General features: G+C 49.1%; 1 protein-coding gene across 2 annotated transcripts in view; it reads right to left on the bottom strand.

Moving 5' to 3' along the window:
- Positions 1 to 24,001, bottom strand: part of GAS7 (growth arrest specific 7) — an 80,472-nt gene extending 56,471 nt beyond the window's left edge. For both annotated transcript variants that reach the window (XM_053994876.1, XM_053994877.1), the window contains exon 1: positions 23,766 to 24,001. In XM_053994876.1, coding sequence (XP_053850851.1) covers positions 23,766 to 23,948 — 183 coding nt within the window. In that variant the 5' untranslated portion in view covers positions 23,949 to 24,001. The remainder of the gene's footprint in view (positions 1 to 23,765) is intronic.
- Between the last annotated feature and the right edge of the window lie 2,890 nt (positions 24,002 to 26,891).

The following is a 26,891-nucleotide window of genomic DNA, read 5'->3' as shown; positions in this document are numbered from 1 at the left end:
GTGGCCAGGAGGAATGGGTGGCCAAGTCTCCCATATCTCTGCACTCCTCTCTGTCTCGTTTGGCTCTGGAACACAGCGTGCATGCCTCCCACCCAGCTCTGCCTGCTCTCCAGCCAGATCCACAGCTGCCAAAAGCCTCCCTTCTCACCCACCCAGGTCCCTGGCTGTGGCACAGGCATGTGCCCAGGACTTTGCTTCAATGTAATGTACATGAAAAGCACTGTGCTAGCAGAGAATGAGCCTTCTGGGACTAGGATATTTTTCTCCATCAGTACTATAAATGAGGGAGAAACAAGCTGTTTCTGAAGGATACATGACCCGGGGAGACAGAGTGGGTGATGTTTTCTGCCTCAGTGCTGTGTGAGAGACCAAAATATGTGGGAAGAGAAATGCTCTGACCTGTGAATCCCACCCTGACCCCTTCAAAATAGGGGCTGTCAAGCCAAAAATGAAAAATCTGAGTAACTCCAGTGCAGCTCAGCCTTCTCCCTTCCTTCCCAACATGTGCCTGGTGCACAGAGCCATGTGCCAGACTGGGAGAAGTCACAGCACTGAGCTGCAGCTGAGCCTGGCCCCCGTGGTGGGTGACGTGGGGCTCCTGGCACCAGGTCTGGTCCAGATCCTACCACAGACGATGCTCACTCCCTGGCAAAGCAGCAGCTCAGGGAGTGCTTGGCTACAGCAATCAGTGGGTTTTGGCTGAGGAGGGAAGCTGGGCAGGTGTAAGAAGTAGAAAGCATAAGATAGATGGCAGAATTGAGATTCAGTGTGGAATCTGAGGATTGAGATTCGCAGTGTGGCCCTGGTTTGAAGAGGGTGGTTAGCAAAGAGACAATAAAAAGCCTTTGACAGCAGGGATTTGGGGAGTGGCAAGTGAGCAGGAGGGTGAGAGCAGCCTGCAAAGGACAGCCCAGCTGTCAGCCTTCTCTGCCTCTGGCTCTGCCTGAGCTCTGCTCCCTCTCCTGTGCTCCTTTCTCTGGGTGCTCTCAGGGGGTGACAGCATTCAGCACTTCGTGACAAGGGTGCAGAGATCTGGCACTGAAAGAGCAACCAAGGAGGGGTAAATCAAGTACCACCCTCTCACCAGGTGCCAAGGAGCCTGGACAGCCAGATGGGAGTAGTGTCTGCTCTGAGAAAGCCCATCTAGAACACAGTGACCACAATGCACCCACAGGGAGCTCAGGGATCACCCCCAGGAAAACACACAGTTGTTTTTCCCTTCTATGCTAACAGAGAAGTCACTCAATGGACAAATCTGTCCAATTCCCTTTGAGCAGCCCCTCTCCTGTATCCAGCTGAGCCATGCATGGACAGGTGATGGCCAGACTGACACTGGACAGGAAAAATGCTGTGGTCACAGCAGGCAGCCACAAGGATGCAGCTTCTACAGCACGGCCTTGGAAAGCCAAGGAGGTGTCCTGTAGACAGACTGCTGCCATATTAGAAAAGAATTCTTCACCAAAAGGGTGGTCAGGCATTAGGAGAGGTTGTGAAGGCAAGTTGTAGAATCACTGTTCCTGGAAGTGCTCAGACAATGAGCAGATGTGGTGTTCAGGGACACGGCTCAGTGCTGGACTTGGCAGCGCTGGGTTAGTGGCTGGACTTGGTGATCTCACAGGGCTTTTCCATCCTTGGGGAATCTGTGATTCTGTGAAGGGCCCAGCTCCACACACAACGGAGCAGAGAGGATCGGGAACAGCACACAGAGGGACAACGATGGGAGCTGAGATAACCTAATCTCACAAACACAGCCCTCTGTGCAGTCACCCGCATGGTGAGAGCCATCAGGCCCCTGGTCTGGGGTGAAAATCATCACAGTGAGTCACAGGAAAGGTTCTCTAGACCACTGAGAGACAGAGGGATGCAGGGAAAGAGGTATTATACAAGACAAGGGATGGTTAGGGGTAGATGGTTAGAAGAAGAAACAAGGATGGGGGAAGGGATGAAACCAGTGAAGGGTAAGAGGATTCAAGGAACCAGTTAAATAGGCAGCTGGTGATGACATTTGTCTGTCCATGCCCTGACTGATGACTGCAGTCTGTCCTGTCTAAGAAACAGGTACTGAAGAGAAAAGGGGCAGATCTTGGCATCAACACGTGGCCTTGGACACCCCTGTGGGAAGTCAGCACATGAACCACCCAGAAGTTAAAAGTCCAGTGAAAGAATGCCAGGAAGGACTGGGCTGATACCTCTTACCCATTCCCAAGCATGTCCGTGACCAGCTGCCTCCCTGAAACATGGAGCAAACCCTCCCAGCAGCCCGTAAAAGCCCAGGGATGCCTTTGTTCAAGGTCTCTCCCCAGGGCTGTTTCTAGCACTGTACCACTCAGGTACTAAGTTTTCTTCTTCCCAAAATTGGATGCCTGAGACTCTGCTACGGGAAACCTGGAGCAGAGAAGTTTTTTACAAGCCTCACCCTTCTCAGGAGGGATGTGCCACTCCGTCTCTGACACCAGCATCTGGTATGAGGCAGAGCACCAGGGCCAAGTACTCTGAAGGGCTGTGTTGTTCTGGGCATCCGGGGACAACAGGGCCATTGTTGAGCAAACCTTGTACTGTCAGAGTCACCCCCAGAAGCACAGAGAGTCACAAGCCCAGACCAAGCCAGCTGCTGCATTACTGCTTGTCTCCAGTTTGAAATGACCTGCTGTGGGGACAAATCCCTCCCTGAGTGACTGCAGAGCGTGGCACACCAGCTAGATGGTCAGAGGCCCGAGAGGCAGGCAGGGAGCTGGGGGCATGCTGCCTGCTCCAGGTGCTCTGCCCTGGAAGGGTGACTGGAAGCAGTTAAAAAAAAAAAAAACTTCCCACAGACTTAAATTTGCTGTCTGACCCCTCTCCCTGGGCCGTGGCATGAAAAAAGGGGGGTAGAAAAGTCACCCTCAGCAGGCTTGAGGGCAAACAAAAAGCTGGGCAGCACGGCTGCCTTCTGGAATTCTTGTGCCTGTGAGTGCAGCTGGGCTTGGAGGAATGGAACATCTGGGAATAAAGCCAAACGTTTTAATGTGGGGCCTCCAGCCTGTGCACTGCAGGAAGCTCAGCCTGGCTGAACGCTCTCTCTACCTGCGCTGCAATCTTCCTGCAGCATCCTCTGCAATTCCAGCAGCTGGATGCAATTCTGAACAATGCAATTCCAGCATGCTCTCTCCCATCTGTTGCTAGGGTATGCCTTCATGTGCTTCATTTCTCACACATCACTGGGGTTTTAACAAGCCCCATTCTATTTTAACAAGCCCCATTCTATTGCTGGGTTCTGCAGTTTCCCAGACACAATAAAAATCACTTGATAGCAACTAATAATTAGTGTCCTTTCAGGAAGGAAGGGATTTTCCCTTAAAATATAGAAACTCCCTCCCACATGCACACCCAAGTATGCATAGCAGAGCTAAGGCACAGCAACCTCAAACCTTGCTGCAGTCATCTGCCAAAAACATGGACTTACAGAAATATTTTGGAGCAAGTAACGTGTCTATAAGTTAGAAAAGCAAGTAAAAGCATCATAGATAAGCATCTTGTCGGATCTCCAGAGTTAGAGTATTCTTCCCATGAGAAATTAATAAAAGAACATTCTGTGAGTGTCCAAAGAATAATCCCTGTTAGTTGTCTGTATTTATCACAGAATCGCAGAATGCTTCGGGTTGGAAGGGACATCAAAGCTCATCCCACTCCAACTCACTGCCATGGGCAGGGACACCTTCCACCAGACCAGACTGCTCCAAGCCCTGCCCAGCCTGGCCTTGGACACTTCCAGGGACAGGGCATTACTTTAACTATAAAAAAGCCTTTGACTAAACTTTTCTCTTTCAGGAAGAATGTTGGACAAGGTGCCTGAGAACCTTATGTTTAATGATCAGCATTTCTGATGATTTTATTATGAGCACTATCTAAAAACCCATGAAATTAAAACAAAATTACAATAGTTAGCTCCGATTCTGTTCCTGGCCCCAGGCCTTAAGCAATCTTTTGGCATATTACAGCTACACTTTCCTCTACTTTAAAATGAAATTTGCTTCCTCCTGTTGCTGTGGTTGGGCAGATCCCTGCCTTACGACTTTTCCAAGCAGCAACCTTTTACTTACAAACACCCTCAATTTTTCTTGAATGGTGTTTCCCTGCAGAGGAAATCTGTTCCCCGGATTAAATGGCCCTCCATGACCAAAACTTTGGGAACCTCAGATGCAGAGAAAGCAGTGAAATGGCCAAGATACAAAGTGCTGCCAGATGCACATTCCTGCGCCCTCCCTTGTAATCTCTCTCAGGCGTGGGGAATGTGACTGTTGTGCCTGTAACCCCGCAGCACAATGCACTCACACAGACACACCACCTCTATTTTCTCATTTCTGCTGCTGCTACAAATCTTAATAAACCAGCAAACAAACAAACAACAAAATAAGGCACGGGAGGAAGGCCATTCTGACCACTTGGCACGCCTGAACGAGGCTGCAGGAGCCGTAGCTTACCCTGCCTGTGCTGTGGCCAGACAGACGGACAGACAAGCAGCCAGGCAGACAAACAGGGAGATGCACAGGCAGCTCTGAGAGCAGGGCCATGTGCCCACGCCTGCTGGCAGGACAGGGTGGCACAGGAAGGCCAAGGGACTCTGGGGGCAGTGCAGAATGCTTGGTGCCGCTGGCAGCTGGGACACAGGCTGCAGGCAGGCTCAGCAGGCAGGGAGAGCCCCACTGACACCAATTACTGCACCTGCAGCATTCTTCCAGGGCCCCTTCTCCAACTCTGCCAGTGTGGGGCTGCATCTGTACCCTGACAGAAGACTGAGATGTCCCTCAGGAAAATCTCCCTTCACCAGGCTCAGCGACTCTGGGGGTTGCTCAGGCATGAGCACACGTATCTCTGCCTGCCTGCCTCAATCCTGTCCCACAGCAAGGTCTGGACAGCCACATCAGAGCTGTTTGCTGGGCTGAGATCAAGGCCAGCCCGTGTGTGACATCCAGGTAATGCAGCACCCTGAGAAGCTCCTGGTGGGCAGAGCAGCAGAGGGTCTCCAGTGCTCTGCAGGAGCTGACTGGTCCCCTCTTCCCTGTGCTCCTGGAAAGAACTGAGCTGGCTCTCATCAATCCATCAGCACCAGCAGCTCTCTGCAGCTGCTGTCCTTTCTCCAGCACTCCTGCACAGTGGTTCTGCTCCTTCTGGCCTTTCTGATTTGGAGGAGGACACAAGCAGAGGACACCTGTGTGTTTCTCCCACATGCAACCTTCCCAGGACTGTAATGTGAGCAGCCATTTCACCAGACCAGGCAGCCCTTGGTGAAGTGAATACCTCTTATCTATGGCTGAAATTAAAGGGTTTGTTCACGTTTAGCTTCTAATTAGTGGCCTACCTCTGAGGTAAAAAACCTGTTTCTTGTCCTCACAGCTGCTGCTCCTGGCCCTCTACACACTGAAGGGAGCTCAGATCTCCTTTTCCTGGTTTAGCTCTCTTTAATGAAACTCCACCATACAAACATTTCATCTGAGAAGAAGAATATCCAGATCATCACATTTGTGCAGTGGAATTCATTCAGTCCTGGTCCATATGCAAGAATAACATTTAAGGCAGCACACTGCCAGTGGTGGGGAGGACTGCAGGGGTGAGGGATGGCAAAGGCAGACCTCAAGGAAAGGGCTGGGACACAGCAGTGGCAGCTGAGCAGGAGACCTGCTGCTGGGACATGACCAACTGCTGATGGGTCAGATGCATGCAAGAAAAAAAATGGAGCAGACAGAAACACCCAGGAAATATCAATTCAATATTCAGCTTGGAAAAAGTGCAAGTAGGAGAAAACAACCCCCAAAAAAGCCAGCAGGGGGAAATCCCTGGAAACTGTTATTGATGGATTTTAATTTGCCCTGTGCAGTAACTGAGCACCCTCAGAAGAACACAATGAATATCACTGGGTCCTCTTCACCCCCTCTTTTTTCCCAGTCAGTCTCCTATCTCACTGGATAAAGATGATGAATAAACTGGCCATTTTAAAATTGCCTGGCACTTCAATCCCTGGGACTGTCCTGCCCAGAGGATGCATTTCCAGACACTGTGACCTGCTGCATATTCCAGATTCATCAAACCACACTCTCGAAGCAGATAAAGAAAATACATTGGTTTGATTGCTCTACACCTAGCAAGTTAATCTTGTTTACGGAACTGGGCATTGCAGTATCTGTCTTCCTCCTATGTCCATTACAGCATATAATTACCTGCTACTGCATCAGTGCATTTGAATAATTGTCATATGGAAACATCAGAAGTCATTGGGACTGGGAAGCCTTTGTGCTCAGCACTAGGCATGTAAGAGAAGGAACCTTTTAGACTGCTTTTAAATTTAAAAAAGCTGCCAGTTATTCCTATGACAAGTACAGAAGTGTAGGCGTAAAAGTAGATAAAATCAGCAGAAAAACATTAACAGTAGCAGGAAATACTTCATAAATGTGTATTAAGAGGAACACCAAGTAAAAGAACCAGTGGAAGCTCAGCAGAGGAGAGCTACCCATGAATGACCATGTTCAGGATATTCAACAAGATGTAATTTATTAATGAAGTCCTCCATCATCAAGAGGCTGCCACAGTTAATACCAGCAACAAAGATTTCAGCCTGCAATAGGGAAAGAATAACCTGGAGAACACTGAGATTGATAGACTTTTGAAGAACTGGCTCATAAATCCCAGAGCATTTGCTAATCTTCTCTGAGAATCCATGGAAATTCTAGTCCAAAAGAGAGTAAAAACCAGAGAGCTAGAAAAAAATGACCTGAACAGAAGAAAGAGAAAAAAAGCAGCTTAATACAGGGCAGAAATAATGAATGAAAGGGGAGTGTCTTGGATATGCCATCAATCTGCTGAAAAGAAAAAGGGGGGTTTATTTTCCCATCCCTCACAGGAGAGAGAAAAATGAATTTAACTTGCAGAAGGGAAGCTCAGGATGAAGGTGGTATCAAAGCCACAATAAAGGCTGAACTTCTTTAAAAAATACCAAATAACTATTGCTAAGAAATGATGTAGGTATTATTCAGCCTTTCTGAAGCAAAGGAGTGAGCCTGAGGCTGGAGTATGAGGTACACATATGTATCCTCAGCAACTGTTCTCAAAGATTACACCATGCTGACATTCCACTGGGAGATGGCTTGGAATGGACATGTTTGATATGAAAATAGAAATATGATTTAAAGTATGACATCATGTATTAAAAAGAACATAAAATCTAACAGAAATAATCTCATAATCTAATAAGAAAATGCTACTTAGGAAAAAGATCAACACTTGGAGCTGAAAGTTAAGAATTGGGGTGGGGATGGTACAATCTTTCTGATGGCATTCACAATGAAATTTTTAATAATACCAGCACAGCAAAGGTGCTGTCTGGCCACCCTGCACTACCTGGACATCATCACCTCAAAGACACATAAAGAAATCATTCCTAGCCTTTAAACCCTCTCCAAAGGAACCTCTGCAAGCTTTTGCATGTGAATTACAGTAGTATTTGCAGCTGAGGTATTTTAAAGCCTGGGATTGCAAAAAAAAAAAATTAAACCTAGGGAAAACAAGAAAGTTCTGTTGAGTCTGATGATTATATTCCACTACTTTAGATGGGATTTTTAAGTCCATGGGGGTTTTAAGTCATATGCTTTCATGAAAAAGGTAGAACTGATTTTTTTAATCTACACTTAACGTAAAAATAAATGGTCATAAATTTCCAGATCACAAGCTGCTACCCTGTGAAGAGCAGGAAAAAAACAGTATTGCAGCACAGCCTCTGGTACAACTAATCCAGGAGTCATGGAAACACTTTTTGGATATTACCCAGAGCACCAAACTCCTACAGGGTCCCTTCTGTCAGGAGCTTGTCCTGCTCAGGGCACTTCACTGTTTGTGCTACTTCCCTTCTGAGACTTCCAGTGAAGTGCTGGGGAACCTCTCTGTGACACCTGTGGTGCTGCACCCAGCTGCCCGAACACTTGTGCTGGGCTCAGACAGATGCAAGGTGGGGGAAAAAAAAAATCTGGGAAAATTTAATTCAAACCCAAGAGCTGCTTTCTGGGCTGTAAAAGTCATATTTGCACCTTCCCGCTGTGCTGCAGCAGCCTTGTTTGTGGAGGAGGGAATGGGGAGGCTGAGCACAGCCCTGCATTTGCAGGCAGGTCCCACCTCCTGGACACCAAACCTTGGCCTCACGCCTGGGAAAGAAGCAGGAGGATGCAGAACAGATGCTGAATTCAAACTCCAGATTGATAACAACACCCTCAGGCTCCTGCTCTCTGACTTAGCAAGGGAAGAACAGCTTGGCAAGACATGAAAACTACATCTCAGTGCAGTTCCTTGTGGGGATTGCCATACAGCCTGTTTGAGCATACACACAGGCAGAGCTGCTCCATGCTCTTGCCTCCACTCAGGACTGCAGACCTCAGCTGAGCAGGTGCTCACAGCTCTCTGATCACCAGGGAGAAAAAGAACCCAGCTCCTCCAGCCTGGACATCTGAAAAAGCACTGGGAGAGCCTGACCTCAGGAGTTTCTCTTCCTCAGTTGGCTGTAAAGGAATCAAGAGTGTTCTGTCCTTTTGAAATAAGGATGAACTTGTTCTTGTCTGCAGGACTGAGAAGTTCCTGCCCCAAGGCTACTCACCTGTCCATGCTGGAACACAACAGCACAAACAATCCTTGAAGCTTATGAGAAACCTGCCATGCCCCTGGACACCCTGTGCTGGCACTTCTGATGGCCCCCTGGGGCAGCAGGACAGTCACAGCACGCACAGCAGCTCCTGAGGAAGTGTGTGGTGCTCGACTCCACGCAGAGAAGAAAAAACTGCAGCCATGTCTGTCAGTTTCTGCCCTTCATCTGCTCACCTGGCACAGGAGGTTGGCTAATCCTCCTCTCCTGGAGACTATAAATGAGACTATAAACACACACAGCCCCCATCAGGCACGGAGGAGCCCTCGCTCACCCCATGCCAGGAGTTTTCCACTGGCAAGCTCTGGGCAGCTCCTGCCAGGCATAAACCAACACTCACCCGCTCTGGAGAAATCAGCATCTCCTGAATCATCTGTACAGAAGGGCTGGACTCCTCTGTCAGGAGGTGGCCCCATCAGTGACCAGCTGAGCTCTGGCTCTGGTGCCATCTGTAACACCTTCCCACCCGTGTGCTCCAACTGCTCCATCCCCCACCCAGAGCAGCACGGGACACACTCAGCATTCCTGGAGACCAGGCTGCTGCAGCCACAGGGCAACAGGGCAGGCACTGGCTGACAGCAGGCTCTGGCCCCTCTGCCCACCCTCAACGTCCACTCTGAACAGGTCCTGCTGCTCGGTGGCCACGGGAGCTCACGCCACACAGAAGCCACCCTGGGAAAGCACCAGCCCTGAGAGCAGCACCAGTGCATGGAGGGAGGCTCAAGAGGGCCTTCCTGGGGCTGCTGCTGAGAGCAGATGGGGTTAAGGAGGCACCAGAGGGTTGAAGGGGAGACCAGAGCAGCTCAGCTCTCCAGCGTTGCCATGTCTTCACCTGCCACAGCCCAAACATCCTCCTCACAACTCTAAATATTTCTGTGCCTGCTGCTGAACTGGAACAGTCAAAGCTTCCCCAACAGCTGGGATCTGCAGGATGGCTGTGCCTGTGCACATCTGCAGCCCCCACAGAGCAGTGTCTGCCTCCCCCACCCTCACTGCTGCTTCAGAGGGGTCGGCAGTGCAGTGCTGCTCTTGCTGCAGCAGCTCTGTGCTGTTCATTCCACGTTCCTGTAATTGACTGGATTAAGGGGGAAAAGTTGGTAGGATTACAGAAGGAATTTTTTTGGTGAGTTTTGCACAGCTGCAGGATCTCGCCATGTGAAGAAAAATAATACCTGTTTTATTTGAGGGAAATCTGAGAGGTTATCTTGGTTTTGGCCTCCCTCTAGGAGGTGTCTTGCATGCTTAAAGGTATTGAATCTAGTGCCTGATTAATCACACTCTGCTACACAATGGCAGCACACTTCAGTGAATTATTTTCTTCAGAACAACATTGTTTAATAATATAGAGAACTGAAACTATGCTGTAACTTGTGGTTGCTGTTCCTCGGGCTGGGCTCCTGAGAGAGGGAACCTCTGGAGCTGAAGGGTATTTTCTCAGCATGCTCTGAGCAAAAGTAGTAAATGTATCATTTCATGATCTCCACTGAAAGAGAAAAGTCTTTAGACAGGAAACAGGGCTGAGATCAAAATTACTGTTACAGGAATAGCTTTCAGATCTAGCCTGCTCTTTTCTGGGGTGGCATTAGTTAACTCCTTCTGCTGAAGATACTGCCTTACTACTGCTGGAGCTGCAGCCTAGCAGAGAGAGGGGGAAAATGAATGATAATGAAGAATTTATACATTTATAAATGCATCTATTTTATTCAGTAATAAATAAATTTCTTGCCTTAAGAAGAAATCGTGGAAGTTGTCAAGGAAGGCAACATCATAAATAAAAGAAAAAGCTTAAAAGAGAGGAAAAAAATGTGCCCTACATTGTGATGAACAGGAATTCAATTGTACTCCTTAAGAACATTCTGATAAGGCAGCTGAGGTAGTCATATGTGATAAAGAGGGACAATTGTTGCTCTCCACAGAGCAGAATGAGACCTCCTAGGTGTAAAGGCAATCAAAAGCCAATCTGTAACCTTATTTATTACAGTTAGTAAATACAAGGATAAAGTACTTTGAAGGATTTTAGCTGCACTGTACCTCAAACCATAAGAAGCTGGTGGGCATCTGCCCTTTGAGCTGTGTGCCACCCAAGCAGAGAGACAATGACAAACCACGACCTAAAACCAGACTGGTGCCACCCCTGGCAGGCAGAACCCCTCGTGGCAGCTGTCTGATGGTGCCAATGCTGCTTTTCTACGGGGGTTACAGGCGTGCACCCCAAGCAGGCACCACCCAGAGATGCTGAAAGGAGCAGCCCCAAGACCTCCCTGACAGCAGCAAAGCTCAGCAACCACAATCATTGCTATTTGCAAGTAAAAATGATGGCTCAGATTGATTTTGACTCTTCAAAGGAGGGGTGGGCCCCAGAGGATGAAGGTGCATGGTGGTTGAAGTGTGACTCCTCAGAGCTAAGAAAAGAGCAGAAGACTGTATGAGGCTCTCTCTTGGTGGTGAGGAGCAAACATCCCATCCCTGCACAGGGAGGGATGTGCAAGTCACATCAACCTCCCCAGAACACGTCCCTGCCATGGGGAAGGAGGAGTAAAAGGTTTTCAAGCTCACTTTTCTCTAACCACAGACAAACATTGGATCTTCCAGCACGGAAAGCAAAAGCAAATTCCCTACCACAGAAGTGAATGTTGGGATTTGTACACCCCAGGGCCTGACTCCAGGCTAGATACAGGCTGTGGCTTCTGAGTGGCTCTTCACAGGCTGCCAGGGCACAGCTCTGACCCCAGCCAGGGCACTGGAGCTCCTGCAGCAGGAGGCAGCAGAAGGGAGGAGAGGGTTCAGCCCTGCAGCTCTAACACCACTGCATACATCAGGACACATACACAGAGCACTAATCAGTGACAGGGACTACAGCCATTCCTGCTTGTCTATTTCTGATTCTAAAATCACAAAAGAGCCATTTCCCGAGACTCACATCTTGCCCAGCAAAAAGCTGCTTTGTTCAGTGCAGCCAGCTTCATTCCATGTGTCACCAAAATCACTGTGTGCAAGCTTAGAAGACTGTGACATAAAGACCTTGCTGAGCATCACTGTGTGGAGATCACTGATCAAGCTCTCTGACCTAAGTGACAAAAAAATGTAGCCAGAGTTGAAGCATTCAGCAGTTCTCAGCTCCTTTCCCCTTTCACATGCTATTTGCAGTTGGTGGTCTCTGTGGGTTCCCTGTCCTCAGTGTGGGGCTCCAGCATGGCCAGCAGACCTCTCCTACTCCAGCAGAGTCCCACCTCTGAGATGGGACAGTCCCAGCTCCAAACTGACAAGGTTCCTGAGGAGGGTATCAGAGACATGCTGGAAGATGCCCTGTTCCATGAGCAGGCAGCATCCTGCCTGGGGCACACCAGGCAGCACAGAGCACTGGCCACAGTGATCACAGCGTGCTGGGAACAGTGATTTGCAGCAGCAAAATCTCCTCCCCAGCACTGCCAGCAAGTTGCACGGCAGAATTTGCCACGGTCCCATCCTGGAGATGAATTATGTTTCTGGCCCATGATTATGTTTCTGGCAAGCACTGAGGGAAAGCTTTGTCCCTTATTGAAGATTCAAATTCAGCCTTAGTAAATGGTGCTGGTCTAGAGCAGAGGAGGGAGCTGGAGTGAGGGAGTCCCCAAACTCTGGGGCAGTGCAGCTCAGAGGAACTGTGCACAGGGGTTCACTGGCTCAGGTTCATTGCAAAATTATTGTCCAAAAGATGATTTAAACATAATTTCTTTTTGGAAATACCTAAAGTTCTATTCTTCATTCTGTAACAGACTGAGGTTATTCCCAGCTTTCATTTGGTCTCAGTTATCACTGTGATGATCAGCAGTCTGCAGTGCAATGAGACAAGTCATAGGCTCTCTTCTAAATCTTGCTATTGAGAGTGATTACTTGGCCTTGGGTAATGAATTAGTCCTATTATACAGCAGCTGGCACAGTAGAAGCTAATCTGCTGCTCAGGCAGCTCATTACATGGGCAGGGCTGGAAGTGCTCAGCTGTGTGCTGCACACACGGCCCTCAGCAGCATTTTTAAACTGAATTCTGCACACAGTTCTTCAGGACTACAAAACAAACTACGTCTATCAAACCAGTTTCTGTCTGTTCCTTTCTGAGTTAAGCATTTGCTCACTCCTTGGAAATACAATTCCTCTTCTGTGCAATTTCTACATGGCACCTTGCCATATCTGTATCAAATACAAACTCTGTTAATTCTTCATTCTCTGTCAGCCCTTGCAAACTCTGTCACTCCTCATCTCCATTTTTCTCCTCCAAACTCCTCTGTACCAATTATTCCATCTACCCCACTACCAAAAGCTTGCCAGCTCTGCCTCCTGTACGACCAAGTTTCACTTCTCTAGCAACTGGAACTGCTCCTGTACTGCACTAGCTTGTCACTCTAGGTCTGGCTTTGTGGTTTTGTGGAAATGGCTCAAGGAGGAGCATTTCAGCACAGGCCAACTGCAGGGTTTCATTCTGGAAACATGAGCAAAGGGCTAAATAAGTGAATTAGAAAGGATCAGGAAGACAAAGCAGATCCAGGCAGCCAATTTAAAAGAATGTTCTGAAAGTGCTTAGATGACCACAGTCAAACTAAGCAGAATGACAGAATAAACTCACTAGCAGTGCTGTAGCCATGGTGGCACGAGCATCTCTGTGTGGTACTCCTGGGAGTGCTGATGTCTGCCCTCAGACCAACTATCACAGGTACGCTTGTGAAAGCTTAAACTCCTTCCTATGAAGACTTCCAGGAGAAAAGAAGCAGGCAGGGAGTGAAAAAACTACTATACAAAATAAGAACTAGATAAGCCAGAAGGCAAAGAGCAGAAGCAAAAAGAGCCTTCCTCAAACCAAAGGTCAGCCTCAAAGGTCTGGTTATGTATCTGAGGAGTGATGATGCCAGCGACTCCTCAGACAATTCAGGATCGTGAGAAATGTGTTGTAAATATGTTCAGGTTATACATGATTGTTTACATGAGCTCTGGTAAGTCTTCAAACAACAGGCAACAACACAGCAAACAAAACACACTGGGAATAAATGCAAAGTATTACATATGGAGGTAATAACTGAATTCCTGTTGTACTTTTCATGTCCCAAACAACGTCAAGCTCAAAGATCCTTGTTTCTTCCCTCAGACTTCCACAAAAGCTGGTCTTTCAGCAGCCCAGGGAGCTGTTTCATGTTAACCCCTTCCATGCTCCCCATTCCACTGCTGCATTTTTCTCAGGCAGTCTCAGAGCTGCTGGGCCTGTCCCTGGTGAAAGGGCTGTGAGGGGGTGAACAGGAGCCACAAGCAGGGCTGAGCTGCCAGGAAGGACACTGCAGGTGCAGTAAGCAATGACATTTAACTCTCAGCTAGCAGATTTCAAGGAAGTTTTTATCGTGATTCAAAGTAAAACACAGGGGCAAGTTTGGGAAGATCAAATGAACGGCTTGAGACTCTTACTTTTGTGCCTTTGATCCCTCACCACTCTCACACCTTTCTCCTTTTTACCCCCTGCTGGACTTGCTGAGAGTGAGAGGGCATTTCAAAGATGAAAATTCAGTACTTATGGGACAGCCTGATTATTCCAGATTCCATTTCCAGCCCAGAGGAGCTCCCGCTTTCTCTCTCTGTGATGGGCTAGAGCCTTGCAGCTTGCCCCTGCTTTGGCATCACTGGGCAGGGCAGATCCTCCGCAGCTTTCACATCTGCTGTGTCCCTTCCTTGCTGAAAATCATGGAATATCTCATCAGAGCACTCTGTGGAACATCACACACCTTCCTTATGGACCTTGGTCTGATCCATTTCACAATACAAAACCCCAGGTCTTCCCAAGACTTATTACTTCTAATTACCTGTTATTGAGGGCTTTTCCACAAAGAGAGGCAAAGAACTGATGGGTACGGGCACATGAAGTGATAGCCAGCAAAGGAGTTAAAGTTGGAAAGATTTTGCTCCTGGAGACTGCAGCAGCAGAGGCCATTCCAAGTGCCACAGAGCTGGGAAAGCCCTGAGAGATCTGTGCAGTAAACAAACCCAGTGTTCAAACAAACACTGGAAGACCACGGTGCTTTTGCTGCCAGCATCACAGTGGGAATATCTGTGGCTCAAGAACAGTCTGCACAGTCTACTCTTACCAACCACGAATGTAGGAAAAATGCCAGACAGGTCTCAAAAAATGTCAAAGGAAGATTTGCAACCTTTGCATCTGCACCTGTTGAGGAGCTCAAAGATTAGTGACCAAAGTCATCTGTCAGTCAGCCTAAATTAACTGCAGAGTGCCTCATGCTGATGGCTGAGTACTGAGGGGACTGCTCACAAATGCTGACAAAAGTGGATGTTAAAAGATGCTGGCCTGTTCTGCTGCCAGATACACTCTACAAAATGCAGAGGGGCAGCTCCTGAGTAACCCATGGCACCCCTTTCTGGAATGTGCCAGCAAAAAAGCAAACCACAGATGTACTAGCCTAGTACAAAAGCTATTTTGATAGCATGATGTGGAAAACTGGATTACTAGTACAAGCAAAAAGCTTTCTCTGCTATTCCATATGCCTGCAAAAGGACTGCTCCCCAGGGCAGTCACCACAGCAGGTACTGAGAAGGCACCACAGCAGGGAGGGAGTCTGTATCCCAGGAAAATGTACAGCCTGCTCTCCCTCTCAATCACAAGTGCACTTCTGCAGCTATGGCAGGTATGCAAGGGGCTCTCCCATGCCTAACCCCGTGCTACAGAGACTCAGCCTGCTCGCCTGCCCTGCAGGTACAGGGCAAACCTGTTAACAGCCCTCCCACATACCAACCCTGCACAGCAGCTCCTCTCAACAGGTAATGTTTTACACAGTGGCGTGGCATAAAAAATTTCAAATACGCTAAGGCATACTTCAATTTTTCAAGACAAACACTACTTGAGGCACAAACTTGGAAAACAGTGGCTGAGCAAACTGCTGGCCCTGGTTTCACACTGCTCTGCATACTCAAGAGCTCATACCAATAAAATGGAGTGTGGTAGGTAATTAAATATGGCAAATGACACTTTGTAGTGACATGAACTGATGACAGCTTGCAAAGCAGAGTGTGGGGACCACCAAGTCCATTATGCTGCTTTCAGGTTTCCCCAGGTCCTCTGTCCCTGTCTGCAAAGGCAGAGCTGTGCAGTTCCTGGAAATGAGCACACAGGGAGCAGCCACTGCAGCCCAGCCCCAGCTTCTGGGAGACTTCAGCAAACCTGCCTTGCACAGGGAGCAAGGCACAGTGCAGAAGTGCAGGGTGCTGAGAAAGCTGCCCAAAATGAGTGCTCCCTGGGAGTGTCAGAAATCAGAGACAGAAATATCAGTGTCTTATGTCAAATACTCCAAGACACCAGTTAGTAGTGGCTGGCTCCCTTTGCTGATGGGGGGAACAGGATGAACACATGTAAAATGAGAAACTCCTCCTGCCCTGAGTTGTAGTGTGGCCACAATGAAAACAACTGCAACAGACCCAAATATTTTCAGAAGAGAGACTACCTGCTGCTGTTATTTGGGAGCTTCTCCAAAACAGACAATATCCTATCTTGGGGATACACTTGGTGTCAGCAGTCATCAAAATAACAAAAACAACATAACAAAATAACAAAAAAACAAGTCCTGAGAACACACTCAGACACTTCAGATTCTGATGATGAGCACTGGGGCACATTACTGATAATAATGTACTTCATGGGCATAAGCAACCATGGAAGATAAGGAATCATGGAGCATAAAACACAAGTTTAATCTAGTTAGTTAAATGACTAGTTAATGCTACCTGGTCATTTATTATCCCACAAGTAAAAGTGAAATAAGTAGAGAAAACCAAATCCTATCGAAGCTGCCAGAATCTCCTGGTCTTGATTACAGAGCCAAATTTTCCATTCTGGACACCAAAGTAAAGCTTTGCTTTTAGAAAACAAGCATCTGACATTTTGTCATTATTCCTACTGTGTCTTTTCAAACTACACTCAGTATAAAGTTCTGTGTGGTACATTCAGCACTGGTGTTTGTGGCAAAACACTTAAGGCACTGAAGGTGCATTTTGCACCCAAACTGGAAAGTGAAACTTGAGTTCTCCACGTTTGCTGCTGCAGAAATCACTCTTGTGTTTTCCTACAGGACATGTGCCCCATTCAGAGCACAGAATGAGCCGGAAATTCTTTAGGGAGCTAAGCAATCTTCAAGTGAGTCTTTAAAAGATCCACATTTTTCATGGTTGCTCTGTATCCACCCTTAAATTGCAGGTGCAGAGCAACTTAATGTTACATTTTAATGTGCATTTTATCATGCACATCTAGAAGGCAGACGTCTGCAGGGAGAGTGTTTTTAGACTCTTTTTGTAATCCACAGGCCCTAAGAGATACTCCACTTTAAGCCTTCCATGGCACTTTTTCATCTTTTAGCTAAGGATAAAGGAAAAACCTCTTTTAAAATTGTGTCCTATGCAATTTTTGCGAGGCCAACAGTGTGACTGTTCTCACCTGCTACAGAAGCAGCACCTATGAGCCCAGGTTCTGCAACACCCCAACTTCTGCAGGGGACAGAAGAGCTCATAAAAAATACCACAACCATCTTTAAGACCCTTCTCTGCACAAATTTTGGCTATTTATGGTACTATTCAGTTTTTACATTTTATCTGTAAGTTCAACAGAGCGAGACAGCTATTGCTAGATGGATAACAGGGATTGTGAACTACAGCCTCATATCCCCTTCACATTCTCCTGGGTCTTTAAATTCCCTCAGAACTTGATTAAAGAGCGATTTTCTGGCAGCAAAACATAATTTCCTCACCCTTTTCTATTTGATTTCATTCACATTTGCCAGAAATATCAGTGGTCAGATGATCACAAGTTTCAACTCTAAAAAATACAGAAAGTCAAAGAGGGAAAAAAAGACTGTGTGAAACTAAAGCACAAGGCAATACCATAGGATTCTCATTGTCACTTCTCTCATGAACACTTTGAACAACAGTTTGCTGTTGAATCATGCAGAGCAGGCCAGCTTCAGCACCTGTGAGCTTTGGAAACTGCACCTTTTCCCTGAGACAACACCCACAGCAGGTTCCATCTACACCCTCTGCCTTCATTAGGGACACAGCCCTGCACCAAGAGAACGAAAACCAACCTTCTACACCAGGGGAAATGCCATCCCCACTTCAGCTGTGGTTGCTGCCCCAGTACCACCTCCCAGGGGCAGCAGAATGGCCAGAACACTCAGGATGGTGTCACAAGCACCCCTGGGCAGGAGATAGGAGGTAGATCACCCCAGCCTGGCAGAGATGCCACCCACTCTTTGGGTTCAGCATTAGATTAAAGGCCAGATTCCTTCCCCAGCACCCAAGACTATAGATTGGAGCATTGCTTGCTCCACAGAATATCCTTAGAAAAAAGCAGTGGCAGCAGTCACATCTGTGCCTGAGATCATCACACATCCCCTCAGTTCTTGTGGCTCTTCCATGAATTTTATGTTAAGCTGATTTTTGAGTGGGGAGCTGGAGGAACAAGAGAGAGTGAGACAACGAACTCCAAGGATGTCAAAGAACCTTCTGAGAAAGCAAAGTACCATTGCTGCATGCAGGAGATAAGGACACCATGTACAAACAGCTCAGGGCTCAGGCACCCACAGGCATCCAGGTGCACACACAACTTTATTCTCCTCTGTGCATCAGGAAAAGCTCTGCTCCAACAGGTACCAACACACCCTCCCTTTTAATACATATCACACACATCATACAGCCCCCATGACAGCAGAGAGCAGTTTAGCACAGAAATCCTCTACACATTCTCTGTTATTACAAAATAAATTAATAAAAGCCATTTTAATTTCTGTGTATTCATTTCATCCTTTTCCTCTACGACTCCCGAGGCACCATGAAGGAAGCAGTTTGTGCCATGCCATGCCATGCTTCCTGCAGCTGGATGTTCAACCACCTCCAGGCTCAGCTGTTTGCACATTTCCATCTGTCCCAGGCTGGTTTAGGTGAGGTGAGTTACCTGCTGAGTATTACACGGCAGTGGAAGCAATCTGTCTGACAGCTGCAGGTGAAGCCTGCACCAGGGAGAAGCACACCATTCCTTCCTTCCTAAGTGCCTCACAGTTCTGGTAAATCAAGCTGTGGAGTGCAGATAAGATCAGTGGCAGCTCGCAGTCCTACTCAGTCCAGCCCGCTCAGTCGGATTCCAGAGCCACCTCCATCCATTCTGGAAGCACACGCTGTGCTTCATACAGAGACTTACATCTGTGGGATGACTGAAGCTATAAAAAGTGCTGACAATTTCCAGCAAATTTGCATATGTTGCTGCTGCTGCTGCTTATATAAGTGATTTCTAGTTAACTACAAATACAAAAATCAAGGCCCAAAAATAGGTTTTCAAAGAAACCACTTGCAAATGCGACTGAGTGATACATCTCTCCAACACTCCAAAATGCACTTGTCTAGAGAAAGCAGACGCAACAGAGGTTTCTCCAGAGGGTCCCATGCAAAGCACCTCCTGGAATGCACACTACCCCCACTTTCTCAGCACCTGTGCTGCCCTGCACCATAAAGGTTGTCACAAACTGGAGCACCTGAGCCTTGTGCCAGGTTGCTCTTACGTCTGGAGCTGTACAGATCTCTCTACACACACCATCAACCCAAGCACCCTGATGCAGCTGGGGTGAGGAGGCAGCCAGCCTTAGGATAAGAAACATGAGCTGTTGAGAAATCCCTCAGTGCATCACACACCTCACTCCATTGGCTCTGTGCTCACCACCTCCTCACCTGCAGCTGCACAGATTCCCTCTTGCTCCAGGCTGGGAAGGCCAATTGCTTAACCTGGGGCTGCAACAGTCTGGTACCAAGGGGCCCTGTAGGGCTCTGCTCAATGGTCAAAAGGTCAGGCAAAAATATAAAGCACACAGGAGGGAGGAAAGGGTCAGAAAATCCCTGATTTTCAGGTCTCACAGCTGCCACAGCTATTAATCACCAAAACAGAGGTGAGAGTTGAAGCTGATGGTATCTACTCAATAGGCTATGGACCAACAACATCTTCCTTCCCCGAGCCCTTCAGCTTGCAGAAGGGTGCTGCGTGCTCATAGAGCAAGCTCAGCCAAAGCAAAACCAAAGTGTCCATGCATTCTCACACTCAGGAAATACTGCTTAGGAACCATTTATCCATCAGGCTACTATCTACAGCAATGTAAGAAACTGTGCTTGGTTTTCCAACATAAGGAAGACAAGGACACACTGGAGGGAGTCCAGCAATGGGCCATGAGGATGATTAAGAGTCTGGAGCATCTGTGAATATGAAGAAAGGCTGAAAGAACTGGGACTATTTAGCATCAAGACAAGAAGGCTTGAGAGGGATGCTATCAATGTGAATAAAAATCTATGGGTGGGACAGTAAAAAAATTATATAGACTGTTCTCAGTGATGCCCAGGGAAAGGATGAGCTGCAATGAGCACAGATTAAAACACGGAAAATCCCTTTAAAGGGACACAAATTCCTTTAAAGGACACAAGAAAAAACTGTGAGGGTAGTTAAACACTGGAATACATTGTCCAGAACAGTTGTGGTGTCCACCCTTGCACACACTGAAAACCTAACAGACATAGCCAGGCAAGCCAAACCAGCCTGATCTCCAAAGGTCCTTTCCAACCCAGTGGTTCTGTGATTAAAACCACAGCAGCCTCCTCAACTGCTCCCAACCAGCCCAGCCTCAGGGAATCCATCTGGAACCCCACCACGAAGCCAATACCCTCCCTTCCTCCCTCTGCTCTCTGCTTTTGATAGTTTTTTTTGTTTATGCTATCACTTTTGCTCTCTGACAGTGGTATCCTCTCCAGAGCTCACAGAGACATACCATTTCTGGCTTGTCCCTACCATGAACTCCTCCAGTCCTCCTCCAGTTCTCACTGCTTCCATCACTGCCTTGAACAGGAACCTCCAGCCATCACTGTTTTCCTCTAACCCTCCACTGTGAGCTTGCAGCAGCCACAGCAGCAGGAAACAAAAGGATGCCAAATGTCATTATCTCTTTACCTCTTTATGTCTCTCTTGCCCCAAGGTCCTTTCCTTGATCTCTGTGATGAATGAATTGAAAACACAATTTCCCCTCTCTGGTGTTCTTCACACCTTTCTCACTTCCCTCTTTCAGCTCAGGACCAAAACTCAGCACAGACTTTTGAACCAGTGCTGTCAGATGAGATCCCTGGATTGCCAAGTGTGAAGCCCAACAAATCAGAAAATCCACCCTTCCTATCTAAACACAGTGCAGGCTTCAAGTGACAAAGGTTTCAGAAGGATGCTCCCAACCACTGATGGGCCTTGCTGAGAGAAGAAAAGGTGTGTGCTGTGGAGGCAGGCAATGCCACGAGGCATGTTCAGTCTCTGCTGTGGCAGAAAATGCAGCCAGCTCTCCTTCAGGCTCCAGAGAGAGCAGGAGTGGTTGCTGGGGTAAACTGGGCACAAGGAAATGAGGGCAGGACAGAGGGAGAGAATAACATCTTCCTCTCCGAACAACAATGTGTGGGCAAGTTCAGCTGAGGACAAGAGCACTGAATCTTATTGAGAGATGCAGGGCAAGGGCCACCAAAAACCATAGAAGGGCTGGCTGGTACAGAAAGGAAACTGATGTCCATGGTCCCATCTGGACATGCACTGTGACCACCTCCCTGACATCAGTTCCCATCTCAATGTGGCTGGGCAGAGACTTGGATCAGAGAACAGAGACGGAGAGAATTCCTGTTGTGGTGTCTTTCAGATTGATCAGGTCCCTGAGCGAGCTGCACACAAGGCATGAGCCACCTATAGAGAAGGGAAAGGCTACCTGAACAGAGCCATGAGAGACAGACACACACAGAGCTTCCTTCTCAACCATCTACTCTGATGTGTGCCAAGTACCTGTGATCTCATGGATTTGGTTAATTAGCTCTCATTTGATGTATTTCTTAACTCCAGCTCATAGTCCTTATTAGGTACCATCTCTGGAGAAAAGGAAAACATGCCAGAGTGAAAACACTCAGCCCTTGCCATTTTTCTTGCCTTCTTTCTTTTTTCTTGCCCAAGAGAAAAGGGGGCCAGGCTGTGTGGACAAGTGGTCTCCATAAAAACTGTCAGTGGTACACGAGCCAAGGGTCAGAAAGGCACATTTGTGGGGCTGTGGGCACTGATCTGAGCATGGTGAAACTTGCTCAAACTTAAGCAGGGAAACAAGAATTTCTGAGAAGGAGCTGACAGGAAAGCAAAGTTATGATATTTTGAAGCAATTCCCCACTGCCTTTGCTGAGCAGAATCTTTCACATCTCATGATACATTTTTCCTCAAACAACTCCCAGATTCCTAGATGTGTAAACATTTAGCAATTTGTGAAACCACAAACATTCTCGTATCTCAATAAATGATCTTGTAGGTGGCAAAACTGACAAACAATAGGACTCTTAGATTCTGAAACTAACAGAAGAAATCCCAAGCACGTCAGTCGCACGGGAAAGCCCAAGGCCTCACTCTTGTAGCACTTTGTGGGCAATTCTTGCTTCTACTTCCCTGTCTTTCCAGGAAAAATAATAAGAAACAGGAAATCAATGGAAACATCACAGATTTTTTAATTATTTGGACAAGAGAAATGAAAAGGCAGCGCCAGATTTGTGGGCAAAATGCCTTTTTGCACAGAATCTTTTCCTCACAGAAACGCTCCACATGCAGCTGGTGGGCAGGTTTTGCTCAGGACTCTGCTTCCTGCTTCTCTGGATTCCCTGGGAGGTGTGCATGGAAAACTGGGGATGGGCACTGCCTGCCTTGCATATAAGCAAAGCAGGCTGGCTGATTCCCCTTGGAAGGGGAGGACAAACAGAGGCTGACCTGAGAAATGTGCTGTGAATGGCTTCAGCCCAGTCCCCTGCAGGGACTCCTGGACACCACTGCCATGCCCCCCAGCCTCGGTGTAAGTTCCAAATGACAACAGGGCATGGCCAGCAAGGAGAGGACTGATGGGGTCATGGCAAGTTCTTGCTTTAGTGCATGAGATGTTTCAGAATTCACATGCAGAGATATTGAAGGCACTCTTCATGGACATATTTTTTTACCCTCTTATGGTGTCTTGTTTGCATGAATTGAAAGCCATAAACACATTCAGGCACAAGCAGTGCCGAGGTGGGAATCCAACTGTCATCCCAGCTGTCAGGGCCCTGAAAATGACTGAAGTCGACAGAACTTTTTACTATCCTGACAGAAACTCCATGGGTCTGCACAACCTGCCTTAACCCTGCTGGGGCTCCCTGAGCCATGCCACAGGTATGGCAGCGAGGTGACTGCACCTGGCTGGGGAACTGCTGCAACAGAGGGAGAGAAGAGATGACTCCAGGGAGAACCTAGAGAATCTTCCAGTACCTACAGGTACTGGGGAAGGACACTGGGGAGGGGCATGGAGTGAGGGGAGTGAAGGGGGAATGGCTTCAAGTTGAGGAAGGGCAGATTTATAATAGACATTAGGAAGAAATTCTCCTTTGAGAGGGTGGTGATGCCCAGAAAACCTGTGGCTTCTCCTGGAAGTGTCCAAGGCCAGGTTGGACAGGACTTGGAGCAACCTGTCTAGTGGAAGGTGTTCCTGCTCATGTGAGAGTGGGTGTAATGGGATGATCTTTAAGGTCCCTTCCAACCCAACCCATTCTGTGACTCCGTCATTCAATACCTGAATTCCCTCTTCCACAACAAAAAGCCACGACGTGTTCAGTGAAAGGTAATGAGAAGGAGCGGAACTAGCCCAGCATCCGACCCTCGTGAGCGACTGACAGGGGCTGCATCACCGCAGCCACTGACTTCTGCTGCTGTTCAGCGACTGCGAAAACCCAGGCGTCCGGAGCAGCCCGCAGCTCGCCACGCACCTGAGCTCTGCCTCTCCATGGCTACAGCTACAAGCACCAAACGCTCTGGCTGCCGGGGCGAGGCCGGGCAAGCGGATTCCGACAGCACCCGGCAGGCTCAGCCCGGGCTGCCGGGACACCTGCCCGGGGCAGGGTACAGCGATGCCGAGGGCTGTCCAACAGCAGCACCGCGACGGCCCCGTGTGCCCCCGGGACCGCCGGCTCCCCCGCGGGACATCCCCGGGCCGGCCCCTCCCGCCCGGCGCGGCCCCGGCCCCGGCCCCGGTCCTACCTCCAGCAGCTGGACGTAGCTGGCCGGGAACCAGCCGCGCAGCCCGTCCTCCTTCTGCCCTTCCCACCAGCCGCCGTCTGGCACCTGCAGCACCGTGATCAGCTCACCCGCCGCGAAGCGCAGCCCCTGCCGGTGCCGCTCCCCGGAGAAGGGGTACAGCGCCTGGCAGCGGGTCCCCGACATCCCTCCCGGACGCGCCCGCAGCCGCCGCCGCCGCTCCGCGCCCGCCCCGCTCGGCTGAGGGGGCCCCGCTCCGGCCCGGCGGGCGCCAGGCGCGGGCAGCGGCAGCCGAGCAGCCCCGGCGCCGGGCGCCCACGGGCACCGCCGGCTCGGGGTGGGGCGGGAGAGGCGGGACGGGCAGGGCGAGGGGAGGAGGGCGAGAGAGGGAGGAGGAGTGGTGGGAGGAGGGGGAGAGGGGAGGAAGCGGCGGGAGGAGCGGCCGTGCGGTGCGCGGGGCGGGCGGTGCGTGTGGCGCTGGTGTCGGCGGGACAGCGAGAGGGACCGTGTGTGAGTGACCCGAGAGCCGAGCGGCAGGGCGGGGGGACTGCGTGTGGGCGAGTGCGCGGGGAACACCGCTCTGTGCGACGGGCACCGCTCCGAGGGACGCTGTGTGCTGCCTGTGTGCCCCACACCCCTCTGTGTGCGACAGGCACCGCTCCGAGGGACGCTGTGTGCCCCACACCCCTCTGTGTGCGACAGGCACTGCTCCGAGGGACGCTGTGTGCTGCCTGTGTGCTCCACACCCCTCTGTGTGCGACAGGCACCGCTCCGAGGGACGCTGTGTGCCCCACACCCCTCTGTGTGCGACAGGCACTGCTCCGAGGGACTGGGACTCTCCGTGTGCTCCACACCCTCTGTATGGCAGTGTGTGACAGACACTGTTCTGAGGGACTCTGTGCTCCACACCCCTCTGCGTATCTCTGTGTGACAGACACTGTTCCGAGGGACTCTGTGCTCCATATCCCTTCTGTACTGCAGTGTGTGACAGACACTGTTCCGAGAGACTCTGTGCTCCACACCCCTCTGTGTGACACTGTTCCGAGGGATGCTCCGTGTGCTCCATATCCCTTCTGTATGGCTGTGTGTGACAGACACTGTTCTGAGGGACCTCTGTGCTCCACACCCCTCCGTGTATCTCTGTGTGACAGACACTGTTCAGAGGGACCTCTGTGTGCTCCACACCCCTCTGTATCTGTGACACTGTTCCGAGGGATGCTTTGTGTGCTCCACACCGTTTCTCTACGGCTGTGTGTGACAGACACTGTTCCGACGGACTCCGTGTGCTCCACACCCCTCTGTGTATCTCTGTGTGACAGACACTGTTCTGAGGGACTCTCTGTGTGCTCCACACCCCTCTGTATCTGTGGCACTGTTCCGAGGGATGCTCCGTGTGCTCCACACCGTTTCTCTATGGCTGTGTGTGACAGACACTGTTTCAAGGGACTCCTGTGTGCTCCACACCCCTCTGTGTGACACTGTTCCGAGGGATGCTCCGTGTACTCCATATCCCTTCCGTATGGCTGTGTGTGACAGACACTGTTCTGAGGGACCTCTGTGCTCCACACCCCTCTGTGTATCTCTGTGTGACAGACATTGTTCCAAGGGACTCTCTGTGCTCCACACCCCTTCTGTATGGCAGTGTGTGACGCTGTTCCGAGGGACTCTGTGTGCTCCACACCCCTCTGTATCTGCGGCACTGTTCCGAGGGATGCTTTGTGTGCTCCACACCGTTTCTCTAAGGCTGTGTGTGACAGACACTGTTTCAAGGGACTCCTGTGTGCTCCACACCCCTCTGTGTGACACTGTTCCGAGGGATGCTCCGTGTGCTCCATATCCCTTCCGTATGGCTGTGTGTGACAGACACTGTTCAGAGGGACCTCTGTGCTCCACACCCCTCCGTGTATCTCTGTGACAGACACTGTTCCAAGGGACTCTGTGTGTGCTCCACACCCTTCTCTCTGTGTGTGTCTGTGTTGGGGGGGACAGATGCTCTGTCACCCTGTGGGTGCATTAGTGATGCCCACCTGTAGGTCTGTGAGAGGCAGCCGTGTGCACGAGAGTCACCGTGTTTGTGACTCTCAAACACTGAAAGGCACCAGTCTCACTCAGACACAGAGTGTGCCTGAAGCGTGTGTGACACTGTGTGTTTGTCACCTCCGTGTGTGTGTGTGTGTGTGTGCAACGCCTGTGTGCCTGTGAGATGGTGGGTGAAGCACCGTGCATGTCTAACAGCTACACGTACGGCCCTCAGTGTCAGAAGAGAATCATGTCCATGAGAGCGTGAGACATCTCTGATGTCTGGGACACTCACTGTGTGCGTGCACTTGTCACACACAGTGTGAGAGAAAGACATGATGTGACACACTTGAGCACGTGTGAAGTGCGTGTGTGACACATCCTCAGGTGCTTGTGTCCCTGCAGCACTTGTCTGAGTGCACACCTTGCTTCGTGTGTGTCTGACTGTGGCTCGTGTGAGAATTTCACGTGTGTGAGGCACCTCTGTGTGGCACTCTGGTTTGTGGCCTTTCTCCTAGACCTTTCAGGAGGTGGCTTTCAATGTAGCTGTCCTTCATTTAGCACAGATCAGACCTGAGCTCTGCAGGGTTTTTTATTAGGATTCTTTCAGCAATTTTCAGCTTTTTTTGGCAGTTCTGTTTTTGAGTCTCTGGATTGTGATGAATTGCTTAAAATCACCCCCTTTTGATATGTATTTAAGATGATAACTACTGTTCTGTGATCCATTATATGGTATTATCACACCAGCTGTGCCTTGCTTGGCAAAACTGCACAGACCTGATAGCATGGCACGCATCCAGGTACATCTATCAGCAGTATTCTCTAACAATGCCATTTATAGATGGCAAGAACTGAAATCAAAACAAAATCCTGTCTTTTTCTTCTACAAACCCAGTGTTGCTATGTTGCAACTCAGATCCACATAGAGAGTTCATGTAAAACAATTAATTTTGGTTTAAATACTGCATTTCTTATGTTTGATATTGACAGAATGCTTCAATGTTTTCTTTAGTTTTTTCTTTACTTACAACTTGTTTTTTTCTCACTATCTCCCTTTCTAATATTTTTGCAGGCTCCTGTTCTTCTTTGCATGAACTCTCTTGATGGGAA

The sequence above is a fragment of the Vidua macroura genome, chromosome 19 (assembly GCF_024509145.1).
Source record: "Vidua macroura isolate BioBank_ID:100142 chromosome 19, ASM2450914v1, whole genome shotgun sequence".
Lineage (NCBI taxonomy): Eukaryota > Metazoa > Chordata > Aves > Passeriformes > Viduidae > Vidua > Vidua macroura.
The sequence above is the reverse complement of the archived record's forward strand: the minus strand, read 5'-3'. Positions and strand labels throughout refer to the sequence as shown.